The sequence below is a fragment of the Microcebus murinus genome, chromosome 14 (genome assembly GCF_040939455.1).
Source record: "Microcebus murinus isolate Inina chromosome 14, M.murinus_Inina_mat1.0, whole genome shotgun sequence".
Taxonomy (NCBI): Eukaryota; Metazoa; Chordata; class Mammalia; order Primates; family Cheirogaleidae; genus Microcebus; species Microcebus murinus.
Genome location: NC_134117.1, coordinates 54,438,787 through 54,453,854, shown reverse-complemented (window position 1 = coordinate 54,453,854; position 15,068 = coordinate 54,438,787). Strand labels below are relative to the sequence as shown.

The 15,068-nt window shown below is 49.2% G+C and overlaps 2 protein-coding genes across 2 annotated transcripts in view; one reads left to right on the top strand and one right to left on the bottom strand.

The window, feature by feature from the left end:
* Positions 1–10,935: 10,935 nt before the first annotated feature.
* DDIT4 (DNA damage inducible transcript 4) lies at positions 10,936–13,083 on the bottom strand. The gene is made up of 3 exons (XM_012762553.2): positions 12,918–13,083; positions 12,556–12,814; positions 10,936–12,279 (listed from the first exon to the last, which is right to left on the bottom strand). Exons 2-3 carry the CDS (start codon positions 12,752–12,754, stop codon positions 11,786–11,788), a joined length of 693 nt encoding a protein of 230 aa, XP_012618007.1. The 5' UTR covers positions 12,755–12,814; positions 12,918–13,083; the 3' UTR covers positions 10,936–11,785.
* The window catches only part of PSAP (prosaposin), a 367,269-nt gene continuing 363,334 nt past the window's right edge, over positions 11,134–15,068 (top strand). Inside the window, exon 1 of the mRNA XM_012762580.3 lies at positions 11,134–11,138. The gene's annotated coding sequence lies outside the window, so the exon portion shown is untranslated. The remainder of the gene's footprint in view (positions 11,139–15,068) is intronic.

The following is a 15,068-nucleotide window of genomic DNA, read 5'->3' as shown; positions in this document are numbered from 1 at the left end:
TCTGAGGTTGCAGTGAGCTATGATTAAGCCACTGCACTCCAACCTGGGTGACAGAGTAAGTCCCTGTCTTAAAAAATAACAATAATAATACTTTTGAAAGAAATGAGAAGGTATAAAAAAATAATAATACTCAATTCAGATATTAGAAAGCATTTAGGTATGTTTGGAACAACTTGGGTATGTGACTCTACTTTTTCAACTGCAAATTTTATGAAATCTAAATACAGATCATTTTCTGATGAAAATGTAGCAAGTGCTGTAAGTATAAACTATGAACCAGATTTTAAAGACTTACTAAAAGAAAATGTAAAATGTCTCCTTCATATTTTTATATTGATTCATGTTGAAATACTGTTTTATATATTAGATTAAATAAAAACATATTAACATTAATTTCACCAGATTTTACATTTTAATGTGGTTACTGGAAAAATTTTTATTTATTTATTTTGAGACAGAGTCTCACTCTATTGCCCATGCTAGAGTGCCGTGGCGTCAGCCTAGCTCACAGCAACCTCAAACTCCTGGGCTCAGGCGATCCTCTTGCCTCAGCCTCCTTAGTAGTTGGGACTACAGGCATGCGCCACCATGCCCAGCTAATTTTTTTTCTATATATTTTTAGCTGGCCAATTAATTTCTTTCTGTTTTTAGTAGAGATAGGGTCTCGCTCTTGCTCAGGCTGGTTTTGAACTCCTGACCTTGAGCTATCCTCCCGCCTTGGCCTCCCAGAGTGCTAGGATTACAGGTGTGAGCCACCACGCCCGGCCTGGAAAATTTTTAATTACTTATATGGCTCATATTCTATTTCTGTTGGGCAGTACTAGCCTAGAGGTTAAGTGTGTAGATTCAACTCCTGTGTCTGTATGTCCTTGAGCAACTTAACCTTTCTTGGCCTCAGTTTCCTCACCTATCACACAGGTAGCACCTCTCTTACAGAGTTGCTCGGAGGAATAAATGCATGTAAGACACTAGCATGGTGCCTGGAAATAGTAGGTGCTCAGAAAAAAAAATGTTATCATTATAGGTTATCAATATCATTTTTGCCATGACACTTCAAAGTGCAATTCAGTCCATCTCAATGACATTTACTGAGCTGGCTACTTGCCAGGCCCTGAGGATTTGGTGTAGAACAAGCCCATGAGAGTTCTGCTCCTTTAGGAGGGAGGTGGCCACAAAACAAAGACACAGGCTAATTTCAGGTGACAGTAAGGAGAAAATGTGGAGAAAATGCAAGGCGGAGATGTGCTGGAGGGTGGCTGCTTTCACAGGGGTGGCCAGGGAGGGCTGCCTGTGGAGCAGAGGACAGGGAGCCAAACCTCCTCACCCAGGAGCCAACAGCGAGGCTTGGAGGGAAGGGTGTTCCCGGCAGCGGGACCGGCTGGTGCAGAGGCCACGGTGCCAGCCCGTTCGACAGCTGTCTGTCTTCCGTATGCCTCAGTCGCTTCACCATATTTTCCATTTCTTCAATCCAACTCTCTTCTGGCCACTGCACTGTCCCTGTGTGCATGGCAACCTTTGTAAGGCTGGTCCACATTATTCCCCTTTTCATCTGTTCTTCGCCTGTCTTCCTGCTCCTTTGCACCCCCCAGCTCAGGTGCCCTTATAGGGGTGGGGAACCTGTGGCCTTGGGGCCACATGTGGCCTTCTGGATCTTTGAGTGAGTCCTTTTGGTTGAATCCAAATTTTCCAGAACAAATCCTTTTACTAAAGGGCTTTGTCCTGTGAAGTTTGGGTTCAGTCAAGGGGCCGTACTCCGTACTTGGGGACCTGGAGGGCCACACGTGGCTTTGAGGCCACAGGTTCTCCAGCCCACAGTCAGCCTGGCTCTCCCTGCCCCACTCCCACCCTGCTTGTTCTTTCTAGATCAGTCGTGCCTCCCCAACAAACTTGCCCCTTTCCTCCGGCAAGAAGCAGAACCAGGTCCTCCCCTCCCCCTAGCTCGGAGCTGAGCCCTTCAATAAAACCTATGGATGGCTAGAGCCCAGCTCTGGGGAAAGCAAGAGGCATGTCTGCCCAGGCAGAGTGGAAAATCCCCCATGGGGGAAGGGCTGTGGAAATTTCTTCTTAACGTCCTCCTTCCAGACTTGGACTGGCCCCAGAAAGCAGTCAAGCATTTGCCCAGTGACCTGCAAGGCGTTCTGTTCTTCCTCCCCTCCCCACCCCAGGCTTGAACCCAGGGAGGGGGAGGGGAACGGGCAGGGCTGGGCAGTGGCAGTTGAGCTCCGCCTCAAAGAATCACTCTTAGATGTCGTCCAGTCCTGCCCTCGGTTCAAAGATGAAGAAACAAGTGTCAGTGGCAAGGTCACACAAGACCACAGGTCTCTGCACTCAGTTCCAAGCTCCTTCCATTGCCCCATGTTTCTCGGTTTCCCTATTTGTAAAATGGGAATAATGACAGTAGTAGCAGCTACTTCATAAGGTTGGTGACATGTTATGTGAGCTGAAGACGTAAAACATTCCATAAATATGGGCTATTTATCCTCTCTGGCCCTTAGCCTCGCTTCCTTGTACCCTGTGGTGCAGTGGGCAGTTTGAGAACTGCCAGGGCCCCACCTGCCCTGGGGGTGGGAGGGCTTGACTGAAGGCCTGAAATTATCACCAGGAGTGGCAGGTTCCAATGGGGCCTGCCCCTGCATTGTCTATAGACTATGCCCACAGCATGTCTGGCCCATATTTGTCCTGCTGCTTTTTAAATGTATGTAGATGCAGTTAAGTGAATACAAATTCACTTAATATTGCTATGTTAAGTCATGGGGGTTTGTCATATATAATATTTGTTCAATCAAGTTATGTCATGGGGGTTTGTCATATATAATATTTGTTCAATCAGTGATAGCAAAAGTCAACAAAATATTTGGAGGTTCAGAATGGGTTGGGGACCATTGGAAAGGAGGCTGCTCTCCTGTCCACCAAGATGATCCAGCCCAAATCAGCTCTACCACTCTGTCCCCCAGCACTCAGCATGTTCCCCAGAGAGGCTCCCACATGGCATTGGAAATGGGCTGGGGGAGGCCCAGGTGAGAGAAGGAAGGGAGCACGCACATCTTCAGGGCTGAAGTCTCATCCTACCTTTCCCAGGAATCTGTTCTCACTCTGGTAGATAGCCTCTCTTCCAGCTTCCTAGAACACCCTAGCATACTGGAGATCCATAGCTCTCATCTGACCCATCACCACTTACCACCTGTAGGAATGGATGCAGCAGGATTTGGGTATCAGGGTAGCTAGAGTTGGACTGGGCTGCAGAGGGGCATAAAAGTGCCTGAAAGTATTGTGCACTGTTGGTGGGAGTATAAAATAGTGCAACTGCTATGGAAAATAGTATGGCAGTTTCTCAAAAAATTAAAAATCAAAGGACCATAGGATCCAGCAATTCCACTTCTGAGTCTAAATCTAAAGGAAGTGAGAACAGGGGCTTGCTGAGATAACCGCACGACCATGTTCACAGCAGCACTGCTCACAATAGCCAAAAGATAGAAGCAACCCAAATGTCCACAACAGAGGAGCGGATAAGCCAAATGGGACAGGTACACACACTGGAGGACTGTGCAGACTTAACTAGGAAGAAAATCCTGTCACATGCTACAACATGGATGCACCTTAAGGATGTGGTAAGTGAAATAAGTGAGTCACAAAAAGATAAGGACTGCAGGATTCCACTTGTATGGGTTACCTAGAGAAGTCACATCCATAGAGACAGAAAGTAGAGTGGTAGTTGTCAGGGGAAGGGAAAATGGGAGTTGTTTAATGGGTACAAAGTTTCAGTTTTGGAAGGAGAAGAGAGTTCTGGAGATTGGTCATATGACAATGTGAATATACATAACACTACTGAACTGTATGCTTAAATATGATTAAGATGGCAAAATTCACGTTATGTGTATTTTACCACAATAATAATAATAAAAAGTGCTTGAAAGTGGCCCCAGTGGGCATCTTCAGGAGATGGTGGATTTGAGACATCACGATCCTTTCCATTTTTCCCTCCTTCCACAAATGTTCTTAGAGCATTTTCTATGAACCAGGCACAATGCTAGGCACACAAAAACTGACATTTTATTGTCAAAGACAGACAATAAATAAAATTTAAACCAAAGTGATCGTGACTTCCCTATGCTTTCTTTTTCTTAGTGGAAAATTTACCATTTTTACACTAAATGGAACTATAATTATGGAGCCATAATTTATTTTTTAAACCTTCAGAGCTCATTTTATATACTTTTTTGTGAGTGTTAAGTTTTTTTTTAAATTGAGGTATAATTTGCATGTAGTAAAACACACCCTTTTTTAGATGTACAATTTTATGAATTTTGACAAATGTGTACTTAAAAAAACTTTATTGATAAATTTACATATCATAAATGTCACTCATTGCAAGTATATAATTTAATGGGTTTTAGTTTATTCACTGTTCTGCAGCCATCATCATAATTGATTTTAGAACATTTTTATCACCCCAGAGAGTAGTCACCCATTAGAACCCCTCTTTCCTTCAACTTCCCAACCCTAGGCAACCACTAACCTACTTTCTGTCTCTATGGATTTGGATTTGCCTACTCTGGACATTTCATATAAATGGAATCATACAATATGTCATTTTTTATGACATGCTTCTGTTATTTAGCATAATTTTTTTAAAAAAATCACTTTTATTCCCATTACCCAGTAATTAACGTTGTTTTTGGCGGCTGTAGAGTATTTTATTCCCACAAACTTCGCATGCCTTGGACTCTCCTCTACTTTTGGACAGTAGGTTAGACTACAGAAAGCTTCCTGAGCACTCTGGGATGCTGAAGTGGGCAGATTACTCGAGGTCAGGAGTTTGAAACCAGCCTGAGCAAGAGCGAGACCCCTGTCTCTACTAAAAATAGAAGGAAATTAATTGGCCAACTCATATATATAGAAAAACTTAGCCGGGCATGGTGGCACATGCCTGTAGCCCCAGCTACTCGAGAGGCTGAGGCAGTAGGATTGCTTGAGCCCAGGAGATTGAGGTTGCTGTGAGCCAGGCTGACGCCATGGCACTCACTCTAGCCTGGGCAACAAAAGTGAGACTCTGTCTGAAAAAAAAAAAAAAAAAATAGAAAGCTTCCTGGGTCTCCAGAAAGACACCCAGAAAACTGCAAGAGGTGGCATTGCGGCCGCCCTGCGGAGGGTCAGCCCGGGACACTGCCCATGCTGCGGCCACTGCCCAGCACTCTGCTCACCGCCCAGCCGGCAAAGGCCGCACCACTGGGCGCCTCCTCACACCCCCCTGCCCTTCTCCACTTTTCCAGGACTGAGGCTCCAGCCTGAGGTAACACCAAGCAGCATGAGGCATGCCCTTGAGGCCTAAGGTTTTCCCTAAGGCCGAGGGTTTTCCTTAGGATAATGTTTTCGAGGCTCATCCATGTTGTAGCGTGTATCACTACTGCATTTCTTTCTATTGCCAAATAGTATTCCATTGATGGGTATACCAAAATTTGTTTATCTAATTGTCTGTTGATGGGCATTTGGGTTGTTTCCACTTTGGGGCTATTGTGAATAAGGCTGCTATGAACATTCCTGTCCAGGTTTTTTATGTGGACACATGTTTTCATTTCTCTTGGGTATATACCTAGAAGTGAAATTGCTAGGTCATATGGTAGCTCTAGGTTTAACCTTTTGAGGAACCACCAGACTGTTTTCCAAAGTGGCTGCATCATTTTACATTCCCTCCAGCAATACATGAGGGCTCCAATTTCTCCACAACCTCCCCAGCACTTGTTATCATCTGTCTCTTTGATTATATCCATTCTGGTGGTGTGACATGGTATCTCAGTGTAGTGTTGATTTACATTTCCCTAATGACTAATAATGCTGAACATCTTTTCATGAATGGCTTATTGGGCATTTGTATATCTTCCTTGGAAGAACGTCTATTCAGATCCTTTGCTCATTTTTAATTGAGTTGTAAGAGTTCTTCATATTCTAGATGCAAATTGCTTAGCAGATATATAAGTCTATATATATCAGATATATTGATATGTATATATCAGATATATATATATCAGATATATCAGTCTGTGGGTTGTCTTTTCACTTTCTTGATGGTATCCTTTGAAGCACAAATGTTTTCAATTTTGATAAAGTTCAACTTGTCAATTTTCTACTTTAGCACTTGCATTTTTGGTGTCTTATTTAAGAAATCACTGCCTAATCCAACATCTCAAAGATTTGGTCCTATATTTTTTTTTTTTTTTTTTTTTTTTTTTTTTTTTTTTTTGAGACAGAGTCTCACTTTGTTGTCCAGGCTAGAGTGAGTGCCGTGGCGTCAGCCTAGCTCACAGCAACCTCAAACTCCTGGGCTCAAGCTATCCTCCTGCCTCAGCCTCCCGAGTAGCTGGGACTACAGGCATGTGCCACCATGCCCGGCTTATTTTTTTATATATATATATCAGTTGGCCAATTAATTTCTTTCTATTTATAGTAGAGACGGGGTCTCGCTCTTGCTCAGGCTGGTTTTGAACTCCTGACCTTGAGCAATCCGCCCGCCTCGGCCTCCCAAGAGCTAGGATTACAGGCGTGAGCCACAGCGCCCGGCCTGGTCCTATATTTTTTTCTAAGAGTTTTATAGTTTAGCTCTTCCATTTAGGCCTGTGATCCACTCAGTTCATTTTTACGTATATATGCTTTGTTGTTTTTTTGTGTTTTTTTTTTGAGATGGGGCCTTGCTCTGTTGTCCTAGATGGCGTCATCATAGCTCACTACAGCCTCAAACTCCTGGGCTCCAGCAATCCTCCTGCTTCAGCCTCTGGAGTCACTGGGACTGCAGGCATGGCCACTGTGCCCAGATAGAGACAGAGTCTTACTGTGTTGCCCAGGCTTGCCTCGAACTCCTGGGCTCAAGAGATCCCCCCAACCTCAGCCTCCTGAGTAGCAGGGACTACAGATGAGCATCACTGTGCCCAGCTATGTATTTTATATATACTTTTTTTAAAATTCAGGTTTATTGAGGTATAATTTACATTCAAGAAAATCCATCAATTTTAAGGCTGCAGTTCAGTTAGTTTCATTGTATATACTTCTCTATATTGTTAAATAATTTTTCCTGGGAGGGGGTAAAAGGAGGGAGAAGAAGATGAGAAATTAGTTAATGGGTACAATGTCTGTTATTTGGGTGATGGACACCTTAAAAGCCCTGACTTGATGGCTACCCTTGCATGTAACAAAATTGCACATGTCCCCCAAAATGTATACAGATAGAAAAATTTTCCATGAGTAGTCAAGGGTAGGGAGAATTGAGTATATGCCCATTTTCTCTTCTCCTTATGCCTCATAGTTTTGCTCATAAATATGTGTGTGATTATGTGCAAGTGTGTGTGTTTGTGTGTGTGTGGAGAGAAAGCGGGGGAGAAAGAGAGAGAGAGAGCAAGAATATATTGATATCAACTTCTTAAGGGTTTCTACTTAATTTGACTTTCTCTTATAGCCCCCATGGACCCATTTAGTTATATGGTATATTGATTAAATGAATGAATGAGTGAATGCAGTAATCAAGTGACAACCGCTGCCTTCAGAGCCACCGTCACCACATGTCACAGGCTGCACCTGCTGCCCCAGATGTTTCCATGAAGCTGTCCGTAGTGGGGATCAAGATGGAGACTGCTCAGCTGGGCCCCTGCGTGTTTCAGACTAGTCAAGTGTAGAAGTGAAAAGGAGGGAAAGTAGTAGAACAAGGAGTTCAATCTGTAACTGACTGTGAACAATCAAGTGAGATAACTCATTACCATCGGACCAGCCAAGATGGTGACTTTTGAAAAGATGTTAGAGGAAAGCAAGACCAGAGAGAAAGGGAGTCAAAGGGTGGTCCCCAGGAAAGGGGGCTTGCTCTGCAGCCAACTGTGCCACACTCAGGCCCTCATCTCCTACCTGGCCACTGGCTTTCTCTGCCCATGGTGGACCCCAGTTATGTCTTCTTATATACCATTTTCCCACTATTATCCCCACTTTACAGATGAGGAAACTGAAGCTTAGAGAGGTAGAGTGACTCACTCCAGGTCATTGGCTAAGAAATGTCTCAGCCAGGATTTGAACCCAGATTTCACTAACTCTAACGCATATGGCTTTAGCCATTAAGGACACTACCTCCCTACCAGGACCATAGACTTTTTTTTTTTTTTTTAGACAAGAGTCTCACTCTGTCACCCAGGCTAGAGTGCTGTGGCATCAGCCTAGCTCACAGCAACCTCAAACTCCTGGGTTCAAGTGATCCTCCTGCCTCAGCCTCCCACAAGTAGCTGGGACTACAGATGAGTACCACCACGCCTGGCTATTTTTTTTTTCTAATTTTAATAGAGATGGGGTCTTGCTCAGGTTGGTCTTGAACTCCTGACCTCAAGCAATCCTCCCACCTTGGCTTCCCAGGGTGCTAGAATTACAGGCATGAGCCACTGCTCCTGGCCCAGGACCATGGCCTTTAATATTCCAATAAGCTATGTAGTAGACATAATAAAAAAACTAAATGTTTCTATCCTGCCCTCCTCTCTCCTTAGCCTGAAAGTCTGAGGCTGGTAGGGGAATCTTGTGTTCTCTGAGCCTAGGGAGAGGGGGATGATTGAAGGCTCAGATAGACGATACCTAGTGAACCACTATATTCCAGGCCTGAGGGGCATTTAGGGGTGTCCCATAGAGCTGGGGGGATGCAAAACAAGTGCATACAATGAGATCATTGTGTGCTATGTTTTAACACTGCAATTGTGAAGGATAGGGGGAGGGGAGGTAGAAGGGAGCCATAAAAAAAGGCTGGAACTTGCTCTGGGCCTTAAAGGAAGGGCAGGGCTTGCAAACTCCATAGAGGGGCCACATCCCTGGAGGAGGGTGCTAGAGACAGCAGAGCCTGGGGCTGCAGGAGTGGGAGGATCTATAACAAAATAAGGTGAGTGGAGAGAGGTAAGCCTGGAGTATAGGGGCCAATTTCAAAGATCTTGAAAGACACACAGTGGAATATGGCAATAGGGAACTATTGCAGGTTCTAGAGCAGTAACCTGAGGAGGTGGAAAGTAGGAATAAGAGAGGGAATCCTATAGAAAGGGAGGTAATCAATACAACTTTTATAGGCCAAATAGGACGATTTGTGAAAGCATTTTCCTAAGTTGGATGTTATGTGTAAGTTATAAGCTCTATTAGCTTTTAGCCTTAGCATCAAAGGAGCCTGCCCCATCTTTTCTTAGGGAGCACAATACCTGTGGCAAAACTCCCTGCCACATCTTAAGGGATCTAGAGGACCCAGAACTGGCTGGAACCTCAGCAAGCCTCTTCCTCTTATTGTAAAACCCAAGCTACAGGGCTCCCATTTGGGAGCCCCTCTGTCCTGCTTGGTGAGACTTTCAGGCCCCACAAAGATAAGGAAAGCCAGTCTGGCTTTAGTAGAGGGAGGCCAAGCCTTACCATGGCCTCAGTCTGACCATTTAAGAAAAGGAGTTGAGTCTGCTCAGCTGCCTCCGTGGCTCCAAGAGGGGTTAATGCTGACCAATCCGTCCAGCTCATGCCTCCAAATACCCACAAAACTCCTCTGAAGACAGACAATTGTTTCCCTGCTCCTCTTTTGAGTACAGTCAGGAGCATTGGTGTAGATGTCAATTCCTGAGAAAGTGCCCCTCGGATGCCATTCAAGTGTGAAGCCTGCTTCCCTCCCAGCCCCAAACCTGAGAGACTGAGAGTAGACAAGATCAGCCTTGTCCAGGGAGATGGTGGCTCAAGGGTTTGAGCCTCTCCTTGCTAATCTCTAAAACATTACAAATCCCTGCCCCACCCAGCCCTGCAGGGTGGCCATCAGGAGGATGTGCTAAGAGAATGGGAATGAGGGCTTTCCTAAAACTAGCTCTAGGCAACTTCTTCATCCTTGTCACCATCCATTTTCAAATCTACTCTAACTCAAGTCCATTCATTTTGGGGAACAAGTCACTCAGTTCTACCCAAGAGATGTGGGTTTTCTAAGGTATCCCAAAGTTCAGGACCCTGCGTCAGGCTCCCTGAGGAAAATGCAGGTTCCTAGGGCCCTGTCCCACCTGCGCTCAGACTCTCCACTAGGGCCCCAAGCGATCTGACTGCACACTCAAGTGGAAGAACCACTGTTGTAGTCTTGAGCAAACAAGTCTATCTGGGACCAGGAAAACAAGGGAGATAATACCTCTCCAAAGGCCAGTCGGTGTGGGTGGACCCAGTCACAGGGAGGGAGAAGTGGGAAGGGACTTAGCCTTCATCTGGCCCAACCCCAATTTGACAATTTCTCTGATAAGGAACTTGGGGCCCAGAGATCAGAATGAGTCCAGGTTACCCAGTGCTTCCAAGTCATCCAGGGCACCTGTGAAGACAGGCCTGCAATCTCTTTTCTCTAAGCCCTTACCACTCCCTTCCCTTACCTCCCTTTGCACGTGCATGCCTGCGATGTGTAGGGGCTCTGCACCTGCCTGGCCCACACTTCCTTCCTGAGGCTGCTCATGCCCCTCTCTGGGCCCTAGGTTCCTCTTAGCCTTCTTATATCCAAGATAAAATTTGTAATTTTTATGACTGCAGAACAAATAGAACTGCTGACTTTTCTCACAGGAAAAAAAAAAGGTCTCTTCCATGCCAGTAAGGACTCTGGGCTCAGGAAGCCCTTGTGCCTGGGCCTTCTAACCTGGGCAGCCAGGTGAGCTCTCCCTACCGAGATTCTGGCTCAGTGGGAGGTCTGACTCACCCCTCACCTTCAGGTGCTTTCCAGCACGTTCTCCTGGCAGCTTCAGCCAGCAGAGCCAAGACAGCCAGGATCCTTGGCACAGACGGCACTCAGTCCACATGCCTCTGTTACCAGGCTGGCAGGCAGTCCCGGAAAGGGACAGAAGAACACACAGGTGGGCCCCAGAGTCTGATGAAACCTGCCTTTGACCAGCACCCCTCTACCTACTTTTCATTTCATGGTACCGATAAGAGACTCAACCGTTTTAACAAACATGTTTATTAGAAAAGTAAAAAATATTGCATAGGTCTTAATACTTGAACATCAAGTGTATTCATGAACAGTGAGTATCTTCATGTAAACAGTTCTAGATGGAAGACCCAGATGGCACTCCTCTGGGGGAGGGGTTCCAGCCCCACCCCCATTGGCCCCTTCCCCTCACAGCTCAGCTCTGCAGTACATGGGGGCGGGGAATGGGTTGAACGCAGCTCCCAGGTGGGTTTTTTTCTTCAAGTGTCAAAGATCCCAACTGATCCCAACACCCACGCCTTCCTACTCTTACATTCATGCGTCTGTAAGATAGCTGCCTAGAACAGGTCAGTAGTGAAGCTCTGATCAGAAAAAACAAAAGATACAAAACAAACAACAAACATACTTGGTCCCCTCAGACCAGGAGATACACAAACCACCTCCATGACCTCCCCCCTCCCTCCACTGCTACCGTGAGCACACATCCCTAGCAGAGGCCCGAGCAGCCCAGCTGCTCCCCTGGCTCTGTCACACCACTGTAGTCTTGTAACTGTCAGTAACAATAAGAAGAATAAGATACATGCTACATACACATCCAGCCAGAAGCCTGGTTGGCCCCTAAGCCTTTGTTTCATGCTACAGTACTGTAGGGCATGTGCCCCCAACTCCAAGCCACCTGCACACAGCCCAGTCAGCTTCCTAGGAAACACTATGTTCTCCCGCCTCCACCTTCCTCCCCTCAGGTGGCTGTTGTCAGTTTGCTAACGACAGGCATCTGTCCCTCAGCTCCTGCCTGCTAATCTGCACCCCAAAAGTTCAGTTGTTTCTGCCATGGGGGGCAGTGTCGGCCCCCCAGGTTGAAGTTCAACACTCCTCAATGAGCAGCTGCTCGGAGCTATACAGCTTCTTCTTGATGACTCGGAAGCCGGTGCTCAGCGTCAGAGACTGGCTGAAGCCAGGGAGGAAGGGAGAGTTGGCAGAGCTGAACAGCCCCTGGATCTTGGGCCAGAGGCGTGAGTCCAGGCGCAGCACGAGGGTCAGCTGGAAGGTGGGCACCAGGCTGTGGTCGAGGGCCAGCTGGCCCACGCTGTGGCAGCTCTTGCCCTGCTCTACGCAGACGTCCAGCAGCGCCCCCCGCAGGCCGCACGGCTCGCTGTAAGCCAGGCGCAGCAGTTCCTTGCCCACCTGGCTCACCAGCTGGCCAGGCATCAGCAGGCGCGCGGGGCGCCGCGAGCCCAGCCGCGCCTGGGCCAGGCTCTCCTGCAGCAGCTGCATCAGGTTGGCACACAGGCGCTCATCCTCGGGGTCGCTGAGCAGCTCGAAGTCGGGCAGCGACACCCCATCCAGGTATGCCGAGTCTGGAGGAGAGAGCACACAGTATTAGAGCAGCTTCAACAAGAGACATACAGGCGGGGGAGGTCCTATTTCACTAAGAAACCAGCGCTCCTACCCACGCCGTGCCTCAGTTTCCACCCCCTATTCGTACCCTGCGCTCCAACACCCCCCCCGCACGCCCCCAGGCATTCTGGCTACTGAAGGGATAGGAAGCCAAGGTGGCTTTGACCCCTTCAGGCACTGCGCTTCCACACCTTCCCGGCCCCTCGAGTCGCGTCCGGCACCCGGCCACCGCTCACCTTCCTCCGGCCCGAAGCCACTGTTGCTGCTGTCCAGGGACTCGCAGTCCGAGCTCTCCAGGCTCGCGCAGCGGTCAAGCCCCTCCTCGCGGGCCGCCGAGCCCCAGGCTGAGCGCGGCGGCCGATCGGGGGTGGTAGTTCGGGACAAGGACGACGGAGAGGAGGAGGACGACGAGAAGCGGTCCCAAAGGCTCGGCATGGTAAGGACGGACGCCAGGGCGTTTGCTGATGAGCTCAGGCTGCGGGAGCGCAGAAGCGGCTGTAAGACAAGAGGGGCACGGACCGGGCGTCAGTCTGGGGGCTAGACCCGACTGCGAGCGCCAGGACCCACACCGATCAGCACCCAGAGCCGGGACACTCACCAGCTAGCGCGGTCGGCGAGAACTGCTAGGACAAGTGCGTCTTGCCGCTTCAATGGGTGTGCGAACTGGTGCCAACCACCGAGCGCTGCCCAGACCTGTCCCTCCTACCCACCCGCACCTCCCCCTCAGCCTGCTGCGATCCCCAGCACCAGCGCGGAGCAGCCTATAAGGACTAGCGTGTGGAGGCCACGCCCCCTCCGCGCCAGGGCCCAATCCAGACCCGGGAGTGTGGCCCGCCTCGACCAATCGGTTCCGGGCGCACGTTCGCAACGTTCTCTCCTGCCCGGTGACAGCGGCCTGGCCCCGCCCCCATTGAGCCCCAGAACGCTCCCAGCCGAACCCCGAGCTGCGGCCACGCCCCCTTTCTGGAAAGGATCCGCGGCGGCTGCAGCTGCCAAGGTCCCCGAGGGCGCTCGCGGCAGGGGAGGATCAAGGAAAGACTTGTTTATTATAGGGTCGTGTTGCTGGGGGAGGGGATAGCCCGTGACCGCGCTGAGGGGATAGGCAGGGGAACTTGAGGGGGCTGCAGGCAGGGAAAACGGTTGCCCCCCGCGTCTTGGAGCCCGAGAGCCACGGGCAGCACTGGGCACATGGGTGGACACCCGTGGGACGGCGGCGCGGGGAGCAGACGTTAGCCCGGCCAGCCCTCGCGCCCGTGCCCCACGCTGCCCTGCTTGCGAAGGGTCGCGGTATGGGGGTGGGGTCCCGAGACTGGGCAGCTCCGGGCACCGTGCTCCCCCTCCCCGAGTCCCCGCCTGTCCGTTACTCCACAGCCCCAGGGGACGGGCTCATGGGGACATCCGTGCCCCGGCAGGAGCCTGGCCCCCAAGCCCTATCCCCCCTCCCCCCACCCCGACTGCTTCCAAGGCGAGAGCTTGGGGAAGGTGGTTAGGGGAGTGTTGATGGGCCGGGGTTCCTAGTGCCCAGTCCAGGGGCTGAGGACAAGGACCCAAATCAGACCGACACACTGACCCGCCCGCCGGCCCTAAGGACGGACTGCAGCTCGACCGAGCCTCCCCTGCCCGGGCGTCCGTCGGGTCCTAGCGCCCCTGCCGCCACAGCGCTTTGTGTAACAGACCCAGACAGAGTTGCATCAGGACCCAGGACTGAGATCTCCAGAAAGGCCCCGGAGTGCAATTGAGAGCCCGTGTTTCGTCATTCAGGCGGGGTCACAGGAAATCTGGCCTGGCTGCAGTGCTCTGAGGCTGATATGATTGCTCGGGGTGGGAGGAGGCTCGGCTGGACTCAGCCTTCCTTTCTTTAAAGGTTTATCAATCTGGGACACAGGGATCCTGATGGAAGAGGGAATCGAACTTACATCAGACACTTGGCCTGGGGTGGTCACAAACCTCACCAGATTAGACTAGCCGGCCTTGCCTCAGGGCAGGCTTGCACGTGACAAATGACACTAGCAGAAGGTGAGCCACTGCCCTCCCCAGCCCCCTACTCCACCCTAATTTTTAAAAAAGCTGACCCAGAGACCCTGGAACAATACTTAGAATCAGAAAGAGACCAGAGTGGTGGCTCATGCCTGTAATCCTAGCACTCTGGGAGGCTGAGGTGAATGGATTGCTTGAGGTCAGGAGTTCGAAACCAGCCTGAGCAAGAGAGAGAGACCCCGTCTCTACTATATAAATAGAAAGAAATTAATTGGCCAACTAATATATAGAGAAAAAAGTAGCCAGGCATGGTGGTGCATGCCTGTAGTCCCAGCTACTCGGGAGGCTGAGGCAGGAGGATTGCCTGAGCCCAGGAGTTTGAAGTTGCTGTGAGCTAGGCTGACACCATGGCACTCACTCTAGCCTGGGCAACAAAGCGAGACTCTGTCTCAAAAAAAAAAAAAAAAAAAAAAAGAATCAGAAAGGACCTGAAATCCAGGCCCTGAACCTCAGCCCCACGTTACAGGTGAGAGAACCACTTCTGGGGACAAATTTATGTATTTACAAAAGGGGTCTCAGAATAGCCACTGGAGCTTTTAAGGCCTGAACACTGGCTGGAGCCTTAATTACACCAGATCAAGGCCATCAGATGAAGTAGATGACATCCTCTTGAAATCACTCTGAACTGAGGTGGAAAGAAAAGAGTTAGGAGTGACCTGTATGGATGTGTCTTCCTGTTGGCCAGGACAGAAGAATTGGGAATTTATTTCTC